Source organism: Electrophorus electricus, chromosome 4, assembly GCF_041902795.1.
Source record: "Electrophorus electricus isolate QZ-2024a chromosome 4, ASM4190279v1, whole genome shotgun sequence".
Classification (NCBI taxonomy): Eukaryota; Metazoa; Chordata; class Actinopteri; order Gymnotiformes; family Gymnotidae; genus Electrophorus; species Electrophorus electricus.
The window spans coordinates 6,512,682-6,535,659 of NC_137500.1; the positions used below are offsets into that span (position 1 = coordinate 6,512,682).

The following is a 22,978-nucleotide window of genomic DNA, read 5'->3' on the forward strand; positions in this document are numbered from 1 at the left end:
ACATTTTCTGAATTCTATGCAATTCACCATTGAGTCCAGTTTAAACCTTTTTTTATTGATTAAACAAAATAATCAAGATTGGAAAAATATTTCCACTTTGCGCTCTCTTGCTCTTAAAAAGATGTATGTAAAAAGTACCGAGACAGCGAGCAGAACATGAGAAGCCGAGGTGCGGTAAAGCGGAGTGCCTGCGTCTGAATGCATGAGACTCAGCCATCTGCACAAGGCTTCAGTGTTAACGCCTCCCTGTGGGGCATTTGGCTAACACAGAGTGACAGGGATGGTTCAACAAATGTGGAGTTAGTCTGTTACAAGCTTTGGAATAGACCATAGTTGATCATCAGGGATCATTGACTCAACAAAGAGCGGAATTTTTTTGTTTAAATTGTCAAAAAAGGCAGAGTGGCATGTTCTGTTTCTGAGGCAATGCTGGGAAGTGAGAATATACTCCTAGTAGCACTAATGTCACATTAGGAAAAACAAGATTTTTTTCTTGAAGGATTAGGGAATGACCAACAGCTGGTTCAGTAGTCCAACAGCCTGTAGGTAAAAACTGTTACTTTTTTTTTTTTTTTTGTCTGCAACATATGCACACACAACAAAATACCCAAATAATGCCTGTGATTACACGTGCATCCAATCAGTTTGCATAGTGACACATTTATGGCCAGATGTTTTTAACAGAAATATGATCACTCATAAATGCAAACGCAAATAGGAACTTGGTCACAGTGATGAATATGAAAAGGGCTAGACATTCAAAACCCTCACTATACTTACAGCTTACGCCTGGTCACTTTTATCACTTCAGTTTGCCATAGTAAGAACCACGACTGAAATGGTTGGTGAGAGCGTGGCGAGGCTGCAGTGGTGGGGTGGTAAAACCATAAGCAGAACGCGCTCTGCAGGAACTCCCGAGTGCTGAGCAGTAAGGCCTAGCGAGCACAGCCTAAACGCACAGTTCCCTCAGCTGAGTGCAGACGAGGCGCGCGAGACTGCCCACGGGTAGACATGCATTGTGTTAGCTCCGCATGCTGGGTGTAAATGACTCCTCTTTAAATAACAAGGCCACACCGTGTCGTTCATGCGAGGTGCCATAGCACCCCGTTGCTTGTTTTGAGTTTTTTGGGTTTTTTTTTGCTTGTGGTCATTTCTAGTCTGATCGAATCTGTGTTTCTGATATTAGTAGACTATTAATGTACTGTAATGGCGGGGGCATCGGATGTTCATATACCTGAGTATATGGTTTAATGATGCTACACCCTTGTGGATTGTTTTTAGCTTGATAAATGAACGAGCGAGTGTGTGAAGGAGTGTGTGAAATGAGAGAGCGATTGAATGAGTGAGTTTGTGAAGTGCCTGGCATGTGAAACGTAAAGCGTGCAGTCTGGAGTAGATACAGGTTCATTTACATTAGTGTCTCGTAAGACAATAGCATGGCCTGTGATAACCTGTGGCATATAACAGTAGTCTGTCTTGTCCCCTTGCCTGCGTGTGGCTGTAGCGTATGTGTTGCAGGTGAAGGTGGAGATGGAGCTGGAGCTCCACCAGTATGAAAAGGCCAAAGCCATGCAGGAGGAGCAGCTGGAGAGACTCACTCAGATCTGCCAGGAGCAGGCGGTAAATAACGTTCAGCACGCCGCTCCCCTACAACCCACTCGGCCACTCCTCCCACTCCGCACACCAGGGCACACGCCCAGGCCAGGCGACCCTGGCCACTGTCGGGTCACTCACGAGCTGCATAAGGAGGGTTAGAACGAGTAAAACCATATAACCATCGCTGTGCATTTAGCATTTTACTGTAGTCGCTGTACTCACACACACACACACACAAATAAATAACAGCAAATAAGCATAGATAAACATGTAAGCATGTGTGCTTGTGGTCTCCAAGACTGAGATTGAGAACCACTGCTCTGCATCATTAAACACTAAATATGAGCGATGTCCTTGCACCAGCAGAGGGCAGCATTGGCACACCTAAACAAGGAACATTATTTCTGGTCGTAATGAAGTGTTTTTGTTTCTGTTTCTTTTTTCATGGTGGTGTTCTGCTATTTGGTTTATTTAGTGTACAAAAATGACAAGAAATATGTAATATTTAAATATTGCTTAACAGTGACGCATCTATGTAAAATGTGGAATCCAATTTTCATAGTTTATTGGCTCCAGCTCTTCTGGATTATGTTTGTGTTGCATTTACTTAATCCTTTTACAGTAATCCTTAAATATAGTGTACTGTAATTAAATTAAGAAACAGTATAAGAGCCTGTTTTGCCTAAAAATGTGTCACGGCTTCTCCACATGGTGCCGGGTGCTCCAGTCAGACAAGAATCAACGTTCCAGCCATTCCAGCCGGTCGTGTCTGTCTTACCCCAGCAATCACTGCTAAAAGGTCCAAGGCGTATCCATCATGGGAATGTGATGTTCTTCTCTGGGAGAAAAAAATAAATAAGATAATGAGGACAATGTCCACATGGGGGGGTTTTAGGGAACCAACCCAATGCCTATCAATATCTACAAGCCGATCTGGAATAACTGTAATTGCACAAAAAGGTCTAGCACGTGGTGTTTGATGAACCAAATTGATGTGAAAAAAATCCACCTTGGTTGGTTGCAGGCACCATTTGCAATTGTGCTGTGGACTGTGCATTTGTGACAATCCAAGTAAACACTGACCACAGACAGCTGAACCAGCAAGAGTTGAAGGTCGGCGCACAGAAGAGGCCTCGTTAAACCTCTTGTTCTCTGTGTCTCTCTGTGCATCACAGTTTGAGATCAGGCAGCTGCGGGCCCACCTGGCTCAGCAGGACCTGGACCTGGTGGCAGAGCGCGAGGCGGCCATGCAGATCCACCACGCGTGGGGCAAGCAGAGCAGCAGCTTCCAGGAGGTGGACGGCCTACGGGCCGCCGGCGGCAACCCGGAGGCCCGAGCCAAGGGCCGAGCACCAGGGGCCCCCTCAGGTACCCCGCCAGCTTGGTACATGCGCATATATATATATATATATCCCGTCACATTGGGATCTGCACAGCATTCCACGCTGACATGCTGCGCACACACACAGCGCTCTGTACACTGGGCCATGTTTCTCCTAAAAGAGTATTCAGCTATGGCACAAACGTCTGTTCCTTTCACCTGGGGGAAAAAAAAACAAAAACACAATGGGCTCCCAGCAAGCCATGCGCCAGCCCTCAGAAGATTGTGGGAGCGGGAACCCGCCTGTGGCTTTTTTTTTTTTTCCCCCTTCAGATGTGCGTTTGGACAGAAACGGCTGTCAGAGCAGTGGCTGACCTTGGGGGAAAGCTCATAGCACGAGAGGAGGAGAGACTAGCCCGGGGGCGGGTATTTTACAGGCCATTTCTTATTCACACAAGAGTGGGAGCGATATGGTGTTCCAGAAGACAAAGACCTTTCTTCTGATGTCAGGCAGTGGGTTCCCAGTGACATCATGGATTTTGGGAGTGTGGATTCTACTTTTCAGGACTGGATATGTTTTGGCACTGCTGTGATATTTATTGCCTTGCCTCTTGTCCAAGAGATACTCTAGGGCCTGCACATTTTGAATCACCGCTTTGGATGTCCCCTTAAACAAATTTCTGAAATTCCTAAAGAAGATAGGAAAAGTAAATAAAGAAAAGCGATAACATGATCGGACTCTGACAGCACATAAAATTCAAAGCCAAGCGGCCAGTGCAGGCTGTCAGGCAGTGAGGTCAAAGCTCGTAGTGCTCGGCACAACACTTCAGGGGCTTTAAATCTCCTGCCAGTACCTCCCTGCTCCCTCCCTCCCCTCCCCTCCCCTCCCCTCTCCTCTCCATGTCCAGACTGAGCGGAGAATGAACACGGAGGGCTTTTTAAAGCCAGTGCGTGCGTCTTGCTCTGCTCATGTGTTATTCATCTCACAGTGATTGTCTTTGGCCTGTTGCGACTCTCCTCCAGGACCACTGTCATATGAATATTTTAAACAGTTAAAAAAATAAACGAAAATAAAGCCCCTGCGAGTTAGGTATGCTTGGGTCTCTGGGGATGAAGGAGTGGTGCTTAGAGAGGGCGACCTTTTCGCTCCGCCAAGTGGATCATAAACTCTCACCCAGCCTGGAGCCCAGGCCCCAGTCCTGCCCTGGCTACACACACTCCATTAAAGGTGAGGCTCTCTGATTGGCCCTCTGCATGACTAGGCTCGTCTTCCTCAGCTCTTCATCACTTCATCACTTACATCTACATAGAGCACATGCTCAAGGCCAGTACCACTTCAAAGTGCCTCAACGTGATAATCTAGTATTGAATTGAGTAGTGGTAGGATCTGACTTCTCTTTATGTACCAATAAAGACTTCTTTTCTTAATTCCAGACAACATTGTTCAAGATGACATGAACAATTACATCAGCCAGTATTATAGTGAGCCAAGTAGTGGTAAGAGACTTATTCTCACATCTTGATGTTTTCATTGTGTGTTCTTGAATATCGGGACTATGATAGCAGTGTTGTTGTTGTTGTTACTGTAGACATTGGGGTACCAGACCCAGGTGCACGCATCATAACTACTGCAGCCATAGACGTGCACCTACCCACCAACCCCAGCCAGCTGCCCCCGTCCCTGGTGAGCGCCGACGGGCCCGTGAGCTGGACAGAGCCGGCGGACAGCTCGGTGAGTGAGGCCTCCACCACCACGGTTTCTCGCTCCAGCTGTAGCTTCACCGCCCGCCAGCACAGCATCAGCAGCCACACACTGGCCTCCACCAGCGACTGCAGCTCCACCGTGCGCGAGGCCTCCACGTCCGACTACAGCGGCGAGCACTGCTGCCCGCCGCCGTACTGCAGCCCGCTGGCGTTGGTCGGGCAGCCCGCCGCAGGCCGAGACCCCAGCGTCGTGGTCAAGGAGCTGCTCTCGTCCCTGTCGGAGGACTCGTGCCTGGCGCAGAAGGGCCGGGTGAACCCGGTGAATCTGAAGTTGCCCAGCCCGGCCGGCTCGGGGCAGGCCAGCCCGGAGCTGGAGCGCAGGGTGAAGATTTACAACAAGCGGAACCAGGAGGGCCTGGGGGTGCTCAAGACCAAGCCGCTGATCCACCTGCAGGGGACCGAGCCGTCGCTGGACGACAAGTACAGGCTCATGGGGCCAGCGGACACACCGCGGAACCGTGTGCCGGACACGTAGGACATTTGAGGACAGCATGGTGGCCACCAGCACCAACTGAAGCAGCCTCTCCCTCTGGCTCGCTGGTCCTATTTCTCCGTCTCTCTCTCATGCACTGTCAGCCAGCACTACAGATTCTGGCTCTCCCAGGCTTCGTGCTGAGAGCGGCTCACTGAGCGACACACCAAGGACCTTGCTCTGTTGTCTTCTCGAGAGGGGTTTCCCACTTAAGGCTAGGAGATCTTGGCACAAAGCCTGTCTCCTGTTCCTCTCAGCAAAAGCACTTGAACTCTGTCGCTCCTGCCAAAATTGCACAACCTTCCAGAGCCCAGGGAGAGGCACTTTGGGAGCCATCACTGGAACATTTATCAGGAATTTCCCATTTCAGTGTTTGTGTTGGGTGACCGTATGAAACCAGCAATGGGGCACAACTGCACTGAAGCTTTGAGAGAGCAGCATAGTATTGAAATGAGGCTGGACTTGTGAATCATGTATTCTTACTTCAGGGTTTGGTTGGGGTGGCCAGGCCATGAGGTAATAGTTCATTTGTTTTATTTGTATGAATAACACCACAGTGTACAGTCCTAATGATCTGACTGCTGCAGGGTTACATTTGATCTGCGTTCAAATGTGTCAAGCTGTGTTACTCAGCCAAATTTCTTACCTTTGCCTTTCTTACTGATGCTAACATTTGTATTTAAAATTCTATGACAGGAAAAAGTGCTGAACTCAAGTATTTTTAAAACCTGCTGATGATTTAGTGGGTGGGAAATTCAGGAATATAGTCTTCAAGGGTTTTTATGGAAAACAAATGGGGAGAATGTCATAACTCCTAACCTTAATGCCATTGTTATAGCATGAGCCTTTGAAAAGATCTGTGATTGATTTGATTGAGGCCAATTAATCAAATGTTAAGTCATTTTATAAACCGATAAGAGAACCCGTTAAGCAAATAAAACTTGGTAAATTCGAGGAATGCATTTTACTTTTGTTCAAATCATTTGGCTTCTCAAATTATTAAAGGCAGCTTTCTTTGGCATATAAAAGCAGAACAGAAAACTACACTGCCACTAGCATTTTCTTATAGGCCAGCACTTAAAGGCCCAGACCGTAAAATTACATCTTGTCAAAATATCAAACGAGCTCACTTTAGCTTACTTTGCATTGATTAGGCATTAATATCCAACTGATAAAAGGTATTATAATAAGTTCAAGTGGTCTTAAATAAATCTTAAGTGGTCTTAGATAAATCTCAGGGAATCAAGGAATAGCAAGTGACAGATGACATTTATTGTCACGCTACATACTGTGCAACTTGATTTCAACTTTTCTCATGGTACAATCTGACTTTTAAATCAATGTCAAAAACAATGCTGTTTAGATCACAGTTGCCATAAGAATGAATAATTCTACTCTATTATAATGATATCAAACAGTAAGCAAAAAGGCAGATACTCCTGAATGCTGTATTAAAAATGGAAAGAACCAATGCCGTTTCCAGCTCTTCTCCATAACTTCTCAAGACCTTCGTACAGCAAGCGAATTAGAGATCCCAGGAGTGGCCGAGGTTCCCACAGACATACTGCTTAGAAGACGAGTCATGAATATCACTTTTTCAAAACCTCGATCATCTCTGGGACAGCCTGTGGGTCGATAAATAATCATGGCATTTAGTTTGGTAAACAATGAAACACACATTGATAAACCTACACAATGATTGTTAGGTTATGACTATGTAGTTTCCTAACAGAACTGCTCTCTTGTAGCAAGCAACAATTATCCAAATTTCAGAGGCAGAGCTTGCCCATCATCTTTTAGAGTCTCTGATGTGGGCTGATTAGTGTGCAACTATCCCATTAGGTAAAAACAGGGGTTTCCGTGTTGTGCAAAGCAGTTGAAAAACTATCTCACCACCTGAACATACTCCCCAGATCAGCTTTCAGGTTAAGGAAGGGGAGAAAGCCTATCCGTTTTAATCAGCTATCTGAGGAGTGATCACATGTAAGATGATCTGAGAGCAGCTCTGGCTCAGGAGCTGCTGTCTATCATTACCAATCACTTTTACAGAGTTTACTCACACACCTGCACCAAGTACCACACAGCCTGAATAAAACATGAACGACAGGGCAAACACAGGAAAACATGCTGCTGGGCTTACAGGTGCTAAACACCAACAGCAGACAGGCACTGGGGTGTGTGGCAGCCCTCTGGCATTCAAAGTGCGTATGCCACTGTAAAACCACAGAACCCAGCGGGCCATGTAAACCGCTGGCAAAGGGGCGCTGAAAATAAAAGATGATCGCCTACTCATCAGAAGCACACTTGCGACAATTAACGGATACGTTTCTGGTGAGAAGGAGGGAGAGACGCTCATGATGTGTACGAGTAACGTAGGTTCCAATTCAGGCCTGAACGATTAATGCAGGACCTCAATAATTAATCAGAAGCACATTGCCATTGGCTGGAATAATGTGTGCTGCAAAAGTTATCAGAAAAAAAAGAGGCCTTTCGTTTCTGTTTGTTTGTTTGTTTTTTAATTATTTAATTAGTTTATTTGTATTTCTGTCCTGTGGTCAGCCATTACTGAGAAGTAACCTTGCTACCAGATAAACGTGGTCTCGTACGCATCTGTTGTGTATCTGTCAGAATGATGTCTACATGTACAGACAAAAAATGTAAAATTACACTCATGTAATTGTTAGTGAAAAAAGAAAGTATGTTTTAATCAGACAATTTTAAACACGTCTGATGTTCTCATGCTTTTGACCCGGTCCCTTATGAAGCATGTTACGTCGGTATCCTACCTTGAACAGGTCAGCCACCAAGCCGTAATCTGCAACCTGGAAGATAGGAGCCTCGGGATCCTTGTTGATGGCAACTATAGTCTATAAAAGGCAAAAGACAGCACGTTTTACACACGACAGTACGGCCTGTAGCAACTTTTGTCCCCAAGGGTGGCTTCTGACTTAGTTTTCTACTGCTATGAAACAGCGAACATCTTATAACACCCCCCACTCCGCCATGCAGTTCCAATCCAACGTCTAATCTACATTATAGCAAAGCACGCTCTGGGGAACGTATGGTGATGAGGCAGAGAATCAGGAGGGAGATGCACATGGTCTAGCAGATTTTGAAGTGGAGCCACAAGGAACTGCACTGACAAGACACAGAACAGGCGGAAAATGTGTATGAATTATACATGCAGATAGACGCTACGCCAGATCACATTTAGCACTCTTTCCATTTGAACACACAGCCACCCACAAGACAGAGACAAGTTGGGTTATTCTGTGAAAGCCAGAGATGACCATCAGCATGGCACCAGTGAGGTCCCATGAGATCATAAGTCTGAGTTGGTAATTCAGCTCGTTCCAATGATAAGATGATCATCTGTATGTACAGACCATCACGAATGGCCCTACCTTACTGTCCTTCATTCCAGCAAGATGTTGAATGGCTCCAGAAATGCCAACTGCAATGTACAGTTCCTGTGGGTAGAACAAAGAAATTAGACAGACAAACAGTTACTTTCAGTGATCCGTTCCTCTGAAAGTCTCAACAATGCAGCAAAGTATATATGTGCCAATACCATTTTTTACAGCAATGGTTTGAATGAATGGTTAAACTTTCAAAGTTCCACAACAGACATTTGAAATTAAAACTAAACACCCTGTTTCAAAGATTTTACATTCTGATTTTGGTGTTATGAACACCCAATAGATATTTTAGTGCCAGTACCAACCCTATCATTCATTCTTCTTCAACTAAGCTGGTGTAATTGATAAATGATAAAATACTGACAACTTTCCATTTGTCTGTTAATCTCATTATCTTCAACATTTACCTAATAAATCTACTGAATTAAATCACTATAATTTGTGTTCTGTACATTTTCACAGTAATTGCCAGAGAACAGGACAACTCATTTAAAATGCTCTCTGCGCCCGCTGAGCTCCGCTCTACTTGGATGATGCCTCAGGCACCAATGTGACAGGTACAAATGAGCTGCTCACACACAGAAAACGCATGAAGATGCCACCTGTAATTAGCAGGAATGGAGATTAAACAGACTGAGACTGAATAAAACATAAAATATAGAGAGTGAATGATGTGCATCAATCTACTAACCTTTTCAATCTACACATCTGTTGCAACCATAATTCAAGAAATAATTCACACATGTATACTACATATTACAGCATATCGTCCAATAGACTACACATCCCTGTCTGCTTGCTGTATGATCACGAGAAGTTTATCCCTGAAGGAGGAGTACCCGGGGTAGCACGGCTCTGCTCCCCTTCCCCTGGGGAGGAGCCCAGCACTGGCTCTCAGCTTAATGCACTGCCCTATGAATATTTCAGCACTGTTTAATGTGGCTGCCATACTCTCCCAGGAGCACAGCATCAATTTGTGAACACACAGTCAGCCTGAGCCCTAAAAGCCAGGCTACATATTACTGTAAAGAGGGCCAGGCTGAGCCTCAAAGCCATGGTGCAGCGCACAAGTGTCTCTGGATAGACTCAAACAGCACATTCAAAGAGGAAGGAACCTTACAGTAGATAGCGGATGACTGATTTTGGGTTTGCTAAATATTTCTGACAGAGCAGTGTCCAACTGAAGTTTCATATGGTATACTTAATTAAGAAGAAAACGTGTATGCAGTACATACAGTCTTCCAAAAACTTTGAATCTAATAGCTTACAAGAACCTGGACAAAAGGCATGGGCTCTTTACATCGTGGAGATTATATGACTGTTTGCCTATAACAACACAACTTGTGTCTAATACAAAAGTGACAGCAGTTTGTAAGACAAAATCAAATGAACATTTTATAAAACCTTTTGAGGTCAAATATTACAATCACTACAAATGCTCAGCAAACCATGAAGAATACTTCAGACATCTCAAATTCAGTTCATTTCCATGTAAGTTTAAACATTAATTCTCTTTAATCCTTTAGGATGATTATGAATACACAATGATCACAGACTGTCTGACAAGCTTGTCAAAATATTTGGAGGATTGGGTTTGGGGCTGGGCTGTCTGATTTGAGCTCAGGGCAGACATTCACAGCGGTCTGCTCCACTAATGGCTCTGGTAAATCATTTAGGAGACTGAATGTGCCATTAACTACATTACAGCAGCTCCAAGCTCCTCTAATGTGTGGATAATGACAGTTGGGAGGTCCCACTTGAACTGGATAATGGAAAATTAACCTTTTTAAAGGGCAACGAGGATCCATCTTTATCAGACGGCAAAAAAGACTTTGCTAAACATATTTATCAAATACTTCTGACAGCACAGTAGATATAAAGCATAAATGACTTCTGATGGACTTTGGGTGAATTATCTGTTCTGTTTATAAAGAGTTTGCATCAGCATTAGGAGTTGGGAGTCATTTGGAGATCAATAAGAAGGAAGCAATTCGCATTGTAGCTTCACTGGCAAACAGAAATGTTACTTACTGGAGCCACAATCTTTCCTGTCTGCCCAACCTGCATGTCATTAGGGACATAGCCAGCATCCACAGCCGCTCTGGAGGCACCGACTTGGGAAATAAGAGTACCAGACAGTTTACACTCAGGGCATATGCAAAGATGCTTGAGAGAGCTTCTCGCTTTAAGCATTCCTGTTACATTTCATAAACTACGTTTTTAGTAAGAAAACATTACCCTACCAACCTGCAGCATTTAACTTGTCAGCCAGGTCATATAGCAGCTTGAAGTTTTCACCACTCTTCAGGCCTCTGCCTGTTATGACACACAGAAGGTGGACGGATATATAGTATAACATTATTGACCAGATCATGACTCTTGTCTAATCAATACGAGTTTGGTTTTCAGCATACTGATTTGTTATGTTCAAATCATGCAAGCGACATTCATCATCAGGTAATTTTAAGGGATCAGGTGCAAATGATAGATTTTCCTGAGGTGCAGTAAGACGTATCATAGTTATCAGCCCCGGCATGTCCTTGTGAGGTGTTTCCTACCTCCAGAAACAACCACCTTGGCGCTGGTGAGCTCAGGGCGGTCAGTCTTGGTCAGGTTCTGCTCCAGCCACTCAGACATCCCAACCGGTGAAGGCGCAGAGACTGCAGCAGTCACATCATATCAGAACGGCTCCAAATCATGTAAACTGCAATTTTAAATTTTATACTCCTATATATTTTTTTCATTCAAACCCCTCATTTTAAATGTAAACAATATTTAGACATTCTATACACATAATCAAAATGCTTTGGAACATTGTATTAAGTTGTAAGAATGGACTTAAAAGAACCCGAAACAGTGTGCACTACTGGATCAGTGTGAACCAAGAACCTTGTTCTGAAGTAGCACTTCCACCCTCCTTAGCAGCAGGCTCAAACGATGTCCCTCTCACCGTGAACACCTTGATCTTCTCATTGCACTTGACAGTGCTAAGCGCATTCCCTGTGGGCAAAGGCAATGTGAACATCAGAGAGTTTTAATATCACCCACATGCCCAGGGTTTTCCACATAAGGGTTTCCCGATGACCTGCAACATGAACACATTGCAGGAGCTGTGGACTGGAGAAACAAATGGAAATACATATGGGGAAATATTCTTAGGTTAATTCAGCTCTTCAGGTAATTATGGGGTCTTTCATCAGTTGATCCACATAGGACAGAGCATGCAGAAATACCAGCTGATTCAGTGGGTACTGTCATAGTCATATAATAAGGATACGATGAAAAAGCCTATGTGGAATGATCTATGTCGAATAAAGTCTTGATGACTGAAAAATGTAAAGTATGTTGGCCAAACAAAGCGCTTAAAATCATTAGGGGGGTATTAACATTTTTACACGTTTTTATAAATTTGAGAAAAAATATTTGGCACATAATTACAGCAATGCTGGTTAGAAAGGCTGAACAGTGGTTTTTTTTTTTTTTTTTTTTTTTTTAAAGATTTAATAAATATAATACACTCGAGTGTGAGATATTCAATGTGTAGCCATAAACCATCAATAAATCATGAGAGCAATCAAATGAGTGTTCATGTGAGACTGAGAAAAGGAACGCTCTTATATGAATGAAAACACATTCAACACACACTTTGTACAACTGTTAAATCAAAAGACAAGCAGTAAAAATGTTTTTACAGTTACCTGCATAAATAGTCCTTACAAATGTATCTGGGGATGTGATCTCAGTGATGTCTGAGATGGGAGCTACATCCAGCTTTGCAGCCACTCTGGGAAGAAGATTCTACACAAAAACAAAAACACCACATTCCTCTTCATTAAAGTTCTAAGATGCACGCTGGATTGGCTGGACCAGCTCGTCATTACAATCTACATATGTTTGTCTGCTGTAGTTTTAGGAGTTGAAAAATAGATGTCTGTAGTGTCTCAAAAACGTCTGTGATCTTGAACCTTCTACAGAATAAAAACATCCTGTCTGTATGAAATAAAAAAATGTATGGATGTAAAATATATCATATATTGGTAATTCAAGGGTTTTATATAGTGATATAATGAAACCAAATCCACCACTTAAAAATCCATCATATAAAATACATCTAGCTAGAGAGGAATCTGAGACTAATACATCTATTTGGTCTGGAGTTACGCTACACAAGATACTGTTAAATGTATTACAATTGAATTTAAATACCATTAGATCGGCTGGCTGACAGTTTAGCTGCAGAATGACAAATAGCTCATGCATACAATGGTGGGCTCAGCTTCACTTATTTTAGACAGACTTCTCAAACAATTCAAAAAGTAAGGAGTTGTACACACCAAGAGCTTTGGCGTGTCAGACGTGATTCATTTAGGCTACCCTTTCTATTTTAAAGCAATAATAAAAACTGAAAATAAGTAGAACTGCTGAGTAAATGCCGCGTTCTACATTTTATAACTGTGCTCTCTATGTATTTACCTCAAGAGAGGAAGAGAGAGGCTCATCAAAAACTTGAAAAGCACAGGAAAAACAAAACCCCAAAAACAAACATGCAAAACAGCAAAGGAAATGAATAGGCCTACTACTTAAGAACAGACAGTATGGAATATGCTGATGTCACACAGAAGAAAAGCGAAGGATCACTCTGGCATTCGAGCAGAAATAAATATCTGCTCTCCTGTTCCCTGCAGTTGCCAGAGACTGCACTGGAAACAGCAGAGCAAGTCATGTGACTATCATCAATTCATAAACTAAAGTGAAAACTATTATTAAAGTTTATGTAAACTGCTTATGAACACCGCTCACATAACACCTTTTTGAAACATTATAAGAAACACATATCTGTTGCTAATAAAGCACATTTACGCAATTCCACTAGTAGTTCTAAACAAGCCCAGTGATGCAGACCAGTGCAAATACTGCAGATCAAAATGGATTTGCAAAAATCATCTACAAATTAGAATTGTTTTAATGTCAAATAAGTAAATAAATACACAACTCTAACAGTTCATTTACTTTATATGTAAAACTCAAAAACTCACATTTATCCAAATCTTAAATGTACATACTACAGTCCTAAATATACCAGTGTTTGCATTTTGTATAACAATGTAGAGTCTCAGTGAGAATCATGACCTGCTGTAATTCGACAGGCATGAGTGATTTGATGGCCAGTGGAGAAACACACTGTGCACACACACGCACACTTTTTCCCCACATTTAATTTTGCTGCTCTCTCTCTCTCTCTCTCTCTCATATATGGCAACCTATTTCACAAACATTGGCATTACTAGGTAGTTGACAGTTGACTCAGAATTGCCATTATATTTCATCCCAAAGGCGTTTAGTGGGGTTGAGGTCAGGGCTCTGTACAAACCCCAGGAGTTCCTCCACAACAAACAGATCAAACCATGTCTTTGTGCCTCTGCATGAAATGACGTTCATAGTCATGCTGAAACAAGAAAGGTTATTTCACAAACTGTTGCAGTAGGATTAACATTAACTTTCAAAGGAACTAAGGGGACTAGCTCAAGGCCTGAAAAATAGCTCAAAACCGCTATCGTCCAAACCCAAATTTGTCCGTCAGACAGCCAGATAGTGAAGTGCGATTCAACACCCCAGAGAACACATTTCCAATTCTCCAGAGTCCAGTGACGGCATCTTTAAACCACTCCAGCCAACATTTGGCATTGCACATTGTGATCTTTGTAAGGTTGATGTGAAGCTGCTCGACCAGGGAAACCCATTTCACAAAGCTCCCAGTGAACAGTTCTTGTGCTGATGTTGCTCCAGAGGCCGTTTGGAACTCTGTAGTGAGTGATGCAACAGAGAACATGGGAATTCACCACACTACATATTTCAGCACTCAGCAGCCCCGCTCTGTGAGTTTACGTGGTTGACTGCTTCATGGCTGAGCTGTTGCAGCTACTAGATGCTTCCATTTCACAATAACAACACAGTTGACTGGGGCGGATCTAACAGGGTGGAAATTTCATGAACTGACTTGTGGTATCCTATGACAGTGCCATATTTAAAGTCACCGTGCTCTTCAGTATGACCCTTTGCACTGACAATGTTTGTCCATGGAAACTGCATGGCTATGTACTTGATTTTCTATACCTGTTAGAAATGGGTGTGTCCGAATACCTGAACTCAATAATTAGGAGGGGTGTTCACATACTTCTGGCCATCTATACAAACCAGTGACATGATTTTTGACTGTCTTATTATTCAGCTGGCTACAGAGGAAAACTGACTCTCACATTTTATCCTCATTTGCATGAGATGCTAGCGATTTGTAATAAGGCGCCGCGCCGCAAAAAAACACCCCCCAAAAAAACCAAAAACATGTGAACACGGCTGACAGTAAATGTCCCGCCAAGAAGCTGATATGGATGAGATGAGTGGGTTTAGCTGGTCATCTGTCTCTTGGCATGGGTACAGGACTCAATTACATGAAGATTTTGATTGGCTTTCACCTAGGGCAGTGGTAAGTTGGCATCCGCGTGCTAACTCATAACCTTTATGAATTAAATACCGCATCACATTTTGAATGGTGTAGCATGGTTACTATCAAGTATTATGAAAATGGTCCTAGAACTCTTAATGACAACAGAGGTTCAGAAACACACTTGAAAGGAACCCGGTCAATATTGACAATATTTTAATATTTTGCCTTTAAGTACTGATAACACTGGTTAACAAAGAATCTGTCCCATACAAAATAAATACGTATTTTTGTATGTTCAATTCAAGACAATTTTAAGAATTTCACCATCACCCTTTTTTTTTATTTTTTTTTTTATTGTTGCTGTTCCAGTTATGTAAAATATGAAAAAGCAATACCAAGGAAAATGTTGGCACACATTTGTTGGATAATGAAGAGGACATCCTACACCTGTACATTTTACAAATACGTCTGGACATATCTGTATTATGAATAAGTAATATATACTTGTTGTAAAGTGTAACTGCTCTTTCATTTAAAACCCATGTCTGATAGAAAAATTCTAAAAACAGATTTGAATTCAGAGTTCAAATACTACAAGGTCCACCAATAGTTTGTGGGACGAAAAAGGGTTAATTTTTGTTTTCCAGTAAAATAGGTAGTTTAATTTGTATGCATCTTCTTTAATTCCTATTTAAGTGTGAAACATAATTTAAACAATCTGAGTGAGTCTTAGCCTTTTGCAGGTGAAATCTAATTTACTTGCACAGTACAAATGTGATAATGGTGATTAAAAAAAAAAAAGTACATATTTTTCTGTTGTTTTAGAAAATGTGCCTGAGCAAGAAAAATGTCAAACTTTTAAGACGACTGTGCTTTTAGGTATGCTAATGCTAATTTAGAGACTTTCTGGGAAGACTGAGGGGGTGGTTGTACAACTGTACATAGAAATGTTTCCTGCCCACAAGTCACACTTGCACTTGTTCAAGTAAGGATAATACTCTAGTCTTTTATCTAAAAAATTAGACAATTTTAAAGCATTTTAATCATGTAGTCTTTTTGCTAGTTTTTGCAAGTATACTTTGGTTATAATTGTCTAAATGTAAGGTTAAATATAGATATAATAACCTGCAATGCATGATTATCAAAACAACTATAAACTTCCTGGAGTTCTTCCACTTGTCTCAGCCTTAGCTGAACTCTTCTACTAACAGATATTTGTATTACATAAACAAAACAACCCAGCTTTCAGCTAAATATTTTTAACCTAATTACATTTAAATGTACCTTTCCAAATGCAGATGCTCCAGCACAGATGTGTGTGAAATTAAACTGTTTCTGGGTTGCCAAGATGAGAGGCGTCAACTCCTCTGTAAAGAAAGAGTATCAGTCACCTTTGTTATATATAAAAGATTCGATCAAGACTGGCTAACCATAAAACACATGTGAACTGGCCAATACAATAAGATAATAAACACATGCAAACGCTAATTAGAACATAGGTATCCTTTATTCTGATAAGGTCTACTGTGAAAGAAAGGTCTAACGTGTTATTGTAATCACACTGCAATCTCTACTAAAAGACACAGAGAGACAAGGCAAACTCTTCAAAATCCTTCGCACACACTACCTACGTGGATATATCTTGCTGTGCTTTCTAAATTGCTAAATTAAATAGTTTACATTTAAATAAACAGTGCTTAAAACAACCTTTACCAATAACAGAACCGCAAAGTAAGGCAATATAATTATGAGATAAAACATCACGTATTCTACAACCACAGCTGTTTACCTGGTAATGACCCTTTGTAGGCATCGTGCTGAGCAAGCAGCACCTTTTTGACTCCCTGAACTCGAGAAAGTTGCTCCACTACCTGCCCACAAACCCATGTTAATATTTAAAAGCGGATCTTCAATCAATGGCAGGTAAATAATTTAGATAGCGGCAGTCATTATACCTTAGCGCAGTTTGTTCCAGCAACTAAGCAGGACACCTCATCACCAAGTTTGCTGGCTGCGGTGATGGCACTGAGAGTGACAGGCGTTAGTGTGTCATTGCTGTGCTCTGCAACCACCAAGGTGCTTTGGAACCGCCGGATGAGACTTGACTGATGGGGAAAAGGATTACATTCAGTACTGGTTTAGTGTACATTATACATCATATACACATACTCAACAGTCGAGTACAAATCTCATACGTTGCTTTAACATACACATGGGGATTCTACATGTACGAAAGTGATGAACCCTTTCCAAATAAACAGCAAAAATAGTTGTTGGAATCTCAGTCAAAACCAAATTAGTTCTGGCGTTTGTCATTCAATAAAAATTTGCATATCACGTTAAATAAGGAATGAGGAGTGGGTAAAGCCAGTAAGGTGTACTCTAACTTCCATTATATTGATGGGAGATGAGGAACATGGCATACACTGTGTTTTATTCAACAATAAAACAAAAGCAAATGTTAACTACCAAGATAATTTTTTTCTCAGTTGAAAACTGAGAATTCTCAAATGAAAACGGTACTTCTCATGATCACATATACAAATCTCCACGGTTTATCACAACAGAATGTCATTTCTCATTATTTTTTATACATTGTAAAATGATTTTGATTTGGTACTTCTAAGATTAGGTACATCTACTTTTAATTAGACCAAAAAAATCAGTTGTATTAGTCATACTGTCAAAATTAAACACTTCTTGTTTAGTTCTACTCTGAAAAACATTTAGACATGTGTACACATTGTAAGTCCTCACATGCAAAAATGTTAATTCAGTTGTCAGAAAAGTTCCCTCATTGGTCATGGGAAATAGTTCAAACAGAGTACAAATAGAGGTTTCACTGAATGGTAAAATTAGAAACTGTGTTGTTTGAACTTCATTTATAAAGGAAGCGTTCAAACTGTCAGATCAACCAATTACACATCATATAGCCTATTGCATACAGCTGCAACTCATAAGTCCAAGCATATAATTAGCTCCTAAACCAGTGAATTATGGATGCTGCAATTTTGGAACACAGACCAACAAGTTGTTGTTGACCAGAGGTAAATGCCTCCATATGAAAGGAGGTTGAGGCCAACAGGTCGCCAACATTAGTGGACCAGGTCGTAAACCATAGTCTCACAATGGCAGCGGCTGGTCAGAAAGTATAGCCCAATGTTGGCTACTCAACAGTGTCTTTAATATTCCAAACATTCAGAATATAAAACAAGTTTGCAAAATCTTCCAAAATTGTTATTACGTAGTACACATTACTTTGAAGAAGGCAGCACAGCAATGTGATGTACTTTTGCACTGACATAAAATTCAGGATCTCAGAATTTAGCAGTGTATGTGTACTGTGCAATTAAGACTGCAGGGTGTCCAAATGCTGGTAACCAAAGAACACTTTTCACACACCAACAAAAGCAAGAGATCTGCAACATGGACATTGAGAATAATGCCATCAGGATAAGAGTGTTAAGAGTGCTATTGTAGCAGACAATGACATCTGTCAGTCTGCCAACAACAGACAGAGCACTGAAGAAAAATACGTTGTCAATGAAACAGGGTTCTGTTACAAAGGAACAGTGACATGAGTGTAACTGAGGTACTGGTATGTGCAGGTACTTTAAATCTTCCAATCTCCCCAGTACACCGTGTTTAACATATATTTACTAGTTGTGTTTTACTGTATACAATGTAATGATATTGCACAAAATTCAGTATCAGCTGTATTTCAGATTAGATTAGCTATAGAGATGAACTTGTACTGTAATGCACACTGCTGATTTCTAATGCGATCTTTGATGTTTAGAGAGTTACAGAACTGGGGTCAAATGAAACCCCTTCCATACTGGAGTTTTCAGATGAGGCTGGTTTCAACCTGTCCAAATGTAGGTGCTGTGGTCACAATATAACAGGACACAGAGTTACAGTGGATGTCCCTGGGCAGTGGGAGGAGAATATAACTGTTTGCCAGAATATATGAGAATGATGTGAGTGCACACATTCCTGTAAATGGGCCCTACAACACCCAGTGGTCAACTTGGACACTCTTCAGAGATCTTATTCCAGAAAATCCTTTATTACAAGTTGACTTGCCCAGTTATGTTGTAGTATGCGATAATGTAAGCTTCCACTGCTCAAATGCAATAAGGGAATGACGATGCCCTCCAGAGGATGCAGATGGAGTATCATCCACCTTATTCTACTTTCCTGAATCCTATAGAACAATTCTTTTCAGCACGGAGGTAGAAAATACATGATCTACAGACACACAACCATGTTTCTTTATTCACTGCAATGAACGCTGCCTGTAATGACATCCTAGCAAAGTTTTGTAGAGGGTGGTTGAGGGACAAGAAGATTTTTCTTGCAATTTCTGTTGTCCTAAAATTTAAAAATCCACCTTAAAAATGTTGCAGTATCCCTGTCATGCAAAAATCTACAAATGTGTTAGGACCTTGTAATGGTTATTAGAACACAAATACATGTGATTTGATGCACAAGCAAATTCAGATGGCTATGGAGAAATGATACTGATGTAAACTTAGCAACTGATAACACTTTCACTGTTAAATTACTTCAGTAATGTATTGTCATGTTGACAACATAACTAAACATGTTGACTGGCATGTCTCCAGGCAATGCTTCAGAGATTTTACAATTTAGGCTTATTGACTAAATGGATGACAAGAAAATTACATTTCGAAACATTTTTAATGAATTCCTTCATTTCACCGGTTATCTAAATTAGTGTGCTGTGGTGTACAAGCTGTTTTGAGGAATACACAAGCACCTGAGAAAACTTCAAGAATGTTTCGAGAAACTGTCCAAACTAGCAGAGAAAAGGCTGTAATAAAGACCGTGAGTGTTAACTAGGTATTCACGAAGTGCCTAACCTTGAAACATGGCTAACAGCCAACCTATCTAGCTAGAGGACCATCTTAATCTTAGTAAAACCAACAAGACGATCATATCATCTGTACAAAGTGATGTTTATACACAACGAAAGGGGGTTTGAACCCCGAGAGACTTTACTATGCAGCAACCAAACCAAAAACTGCGTAAGTTTTGTCAGTCTAGAGATGAATGCTCTGTATGACACCTAGTGATCAGCTAGCTAACCTATCTTAGCTATTCCAGATAACCTAGCAGTTAGCATGTTCGTTGTGTGGCTATGTTAGTCAGCCATGTCACTCATTTTGTTAGTTACCAAACATTATTCTACAAAAGTCCAGTGGCAGGCGCCAGTGAATCTGACCCAGGGAAAACCTGTTATTACTGAAGGTGAGGCTGCCATGCCGACGACTATTTTAGCCGTTTACTAGCTATATGTTAGCTTCCTGGCTAGTTAGCTTAGCAATGGTGCTTTGCTTGTGCAAACCGTCGTGCAAACAACTGCTTCCAGCACTCACTCGTAAGAACGTATTGAGATGTCGCTTAGGAAGAAAGTCGGCTAGCCACAACATCGCCATGTTCGCAACTTACCGACGTCCTAAGGTTTGTCCTCTGAATTGCTCTGAGCATGATTAGACCAGTGCAGTCCTACAACATCCCAGTCTGGCCAGCGAAAGGACAACCATCGCGAGATTATCGCGGTGCTACGACTAGTAATTACAAGCACTTCCGTCACCCCTAGGTGATCTACACGCACTGCCACTGACACGCACAAAAAATAAAAATAAAAATATCTTATTATTACCACACGCGCGCGCACATATTAAGTGTATTTCTCTCCATTTTATCATAATTTATGGCTTATTGTACGTTCGCGTTTTTCATCGTTTTGTCTCTTCCTTTCTTTTATTCTAGAAAAACATCCCAACGTTTTTTTCTGTGTTCTATGTCCCAAATCGCGGAATATGGACTGTTTTACATGTACATTACATTACATTTACGGCATTTATCTGACGCTTTTATCCAGTGCTGTTTTTCTGAGTACTCTTCACTTTATGAAGTGTGCGCGATTTAAAATGACATTAAAACTGATGTCTCTGAAATTGCGAAGATTATTATGGCGTGTCTATCAGTATATAGACTATATCAGTATATAGAGTATATAGACTACTCATCACTAATCTCCGAAGTAGGCCCATGTCTGTTTTAGAAACCCCGTTATGAAGCATGTGGTTAAATTCCATATTCATTCCCTACTTGAAGGATATAACGCACATAAATGACAGGTAGCTAGCGTAGTTAAACGATAGCTTCCACATTTCAGACATGAACTATCTCGACTAATTTGTTTGAATTAAATGGACGCATACATGGTGAATATGGAAATAAAGGGATATTTCCAAGACACAGCCAAAGGTGATGGGTTTTTTTTGTTTTGTTTTTTTTTCGTTTACTGATAGTCCACCTCTTTTTTTCTGAGGTGCATGACGGGTTGAAGAATTCTATGACAAGTGTACTCTACATATTTGTAGTTAGTACAGCATTAGGGTTTATTTGTTTATACTGGATTATATAAATTTGAAGTGAACATATACTACTAATTGCTCAGTCATATTTAAAATACCTATGTATGCTATATGGTAGACTATATTAGTCCTATCTCAGATATTTCCTAGCCTATATGAACAAGCGTTTGAAAACAAACAAATAAACAAACAAATAGAGATATTTAACTGGTAAAAGGCCTTATTATTGATGGTTTGAAATAAATAAATATTGTCACTGAAAAAAAGTGCTGGTAATTTAAGGAATATAGCTATTTGGTAGGTTTGAAGGTTGTCTAATATATTACATCTCCTAGAGTTATTTTTCTGATAGATGGATGGAAGGATGAATGGTTGGGAAAATGGTCATTAATCAGCCTATTTATTGACCAACTGAATGAAGCGACCTAGTTACTGTTAGTGGGGGAACGCAACCTATTAGACAAAACGAGAATGACCTCGTTCAGAACTTGACTAGTTTCAATTATGCATTGTATTCATTTTTCAAAATACAACTTGCGTCATTGACAAAGGTCGGGAACGTATGCTCTATAGTAGGCTAGCATAAATTACTGAACAAATATCGTTACGAACAAATCCGTAAACCTGGCTAAACTCACAGTTCATTCCAATATTCTTTGCTGCTCAGTTCCAAAATATCTAATAAATACCAATGTTAATAATGGAGAAAATGTCAATTTAACTGTCTAGAATCGTAAAATGTTAGATTTGAAAGCTTTAAATCTGAATACAGAGGGTCAGACATACACATCGCAAAAGAAAAGAACTGGGCTACTTGAAAGAATTTGTGTCTTGGAAATACAAGACAATCTCTCTTTGAGGAAACGAAAGGTGAGGGAAGACGCCCCGAAAACTATCGATCTAATTTTAAGTGGTTTATCACAGATAGGATTTTTCGTCTATTTAATAATATGTTAATTTTCAAAGTTTGTGGTGTAAATTACATTAGCACGTTGTGCTAATGGCCAAAATAATAATTGCAAATGCAGATAAATGCAGAAAGGCTGGTTTTGAATCAACGTCCAAAGCCTGGAGCGAGAATATGTAGTTAACTTCCGAGTCCAGCAGGAGGCTCCGCACTAGAGCATACTGACAGGCGCACGCGTGTATAGACTAGAAAGAAAGAATGATGGTGATGTTTCGTGGAATCTCGTTATATCTACAGAAAGCTCGGAAAAAAAAAACAAGTTTGAGGCTCGGTGTTGTTAAATAGAAACGAAGACATGTTATATTTCTTAATGTTTTATACGCTTTAACACTTTTATACGCAACTCATTCGAGTAATAGGTCAATTCTAAAACGGAATGAGATATTTAGATATTAACTAGGCTATAAGCTATGGACTTCTGATAGGATGAATAATGAATTATTATTTCAGGGCGTAATCAGACGCATTCTAATTCATTTGGGCAACACTTTTGAGGTATGTGTTTTCATTGATCAAAATCCCTTGTTAAGTGCAAACCATGCTGACTCTTCTGGGACCTCCTCCCCAGACCCTCGGTCATCATA

The 22,978-nt window shown here is 40.9% G+C and overlaps 2 protein-coding genes across 5 annotated transcripts in view; one reads left to right on the top strand and one right to left on the bottom strand.

Annotated features, from left to right (window-relative positions):
- The window catches only part of tmem266 (transmembrane protein 266), a 39,615-nt gene extending 33,774 nt beyond the window's left edge, over positions 1-5,841 (top strand). For all 4 annotated transcript variants that reach the window (XM_081712004.1, XM_035519777.2, XM_081712005.1 and 1 more), the window contains 4 exons: positions 1,505-1,620; positions 2,772-2,964; positions 4,352-4,414; positions 4,507-5,841. In XM_081712004.1, coding sequence (XP_081568130.1) covers positions 1,505-1,620; positions 2,772-2,964; positions 4,352-4,414; positions 4,507-5,156 — 1,022 coding nt within the window. In that variant the 3' untranslated portion in view covers positions 5,157-5,841. The remainder of the gene's footprint in view (positions 1-1,504; positions 1,621-2,771; positions 2,965-4,351; positions 4,415-4,506) is intronic.
- Positions 5,842-6,403: 562 nt separating this feature from the next.
- etfa (electron transfer flavoprotein subunit alpha) lies at positions 6,404-20,644 on the bottom strand. Its single transcript, XM_027017137.3, has 12 exons — positions 20,493-20,644; positions 16,973-17,122; positions 16,807-16,888; positions 16,302-16,384; positions 12,271-12,370; positions 11,462-11,572; positions 11,131-11,232; positions 10,820-10,888; positions 10,604-10,686; positions 8,558-8,623; positions 7,940-8,020; positions 6,404-6,778 (listed from the first exon to the last, which is right to left on the bottom strand). Exons 1-12 carry the CDS (start codon positions 20,529-20,531, stop codon positions 6,743-6,745), a joined length of 1,002 nt encoding a protein of 333 aa, XP_026872938.2. The 5' UTR covers positions 20,532-20,644; the 3' UTR covers positions 6,404-6,742.
- Between the last annotated feature and the right edge of the window lie 2,334 nt (positions 20,645-22,978).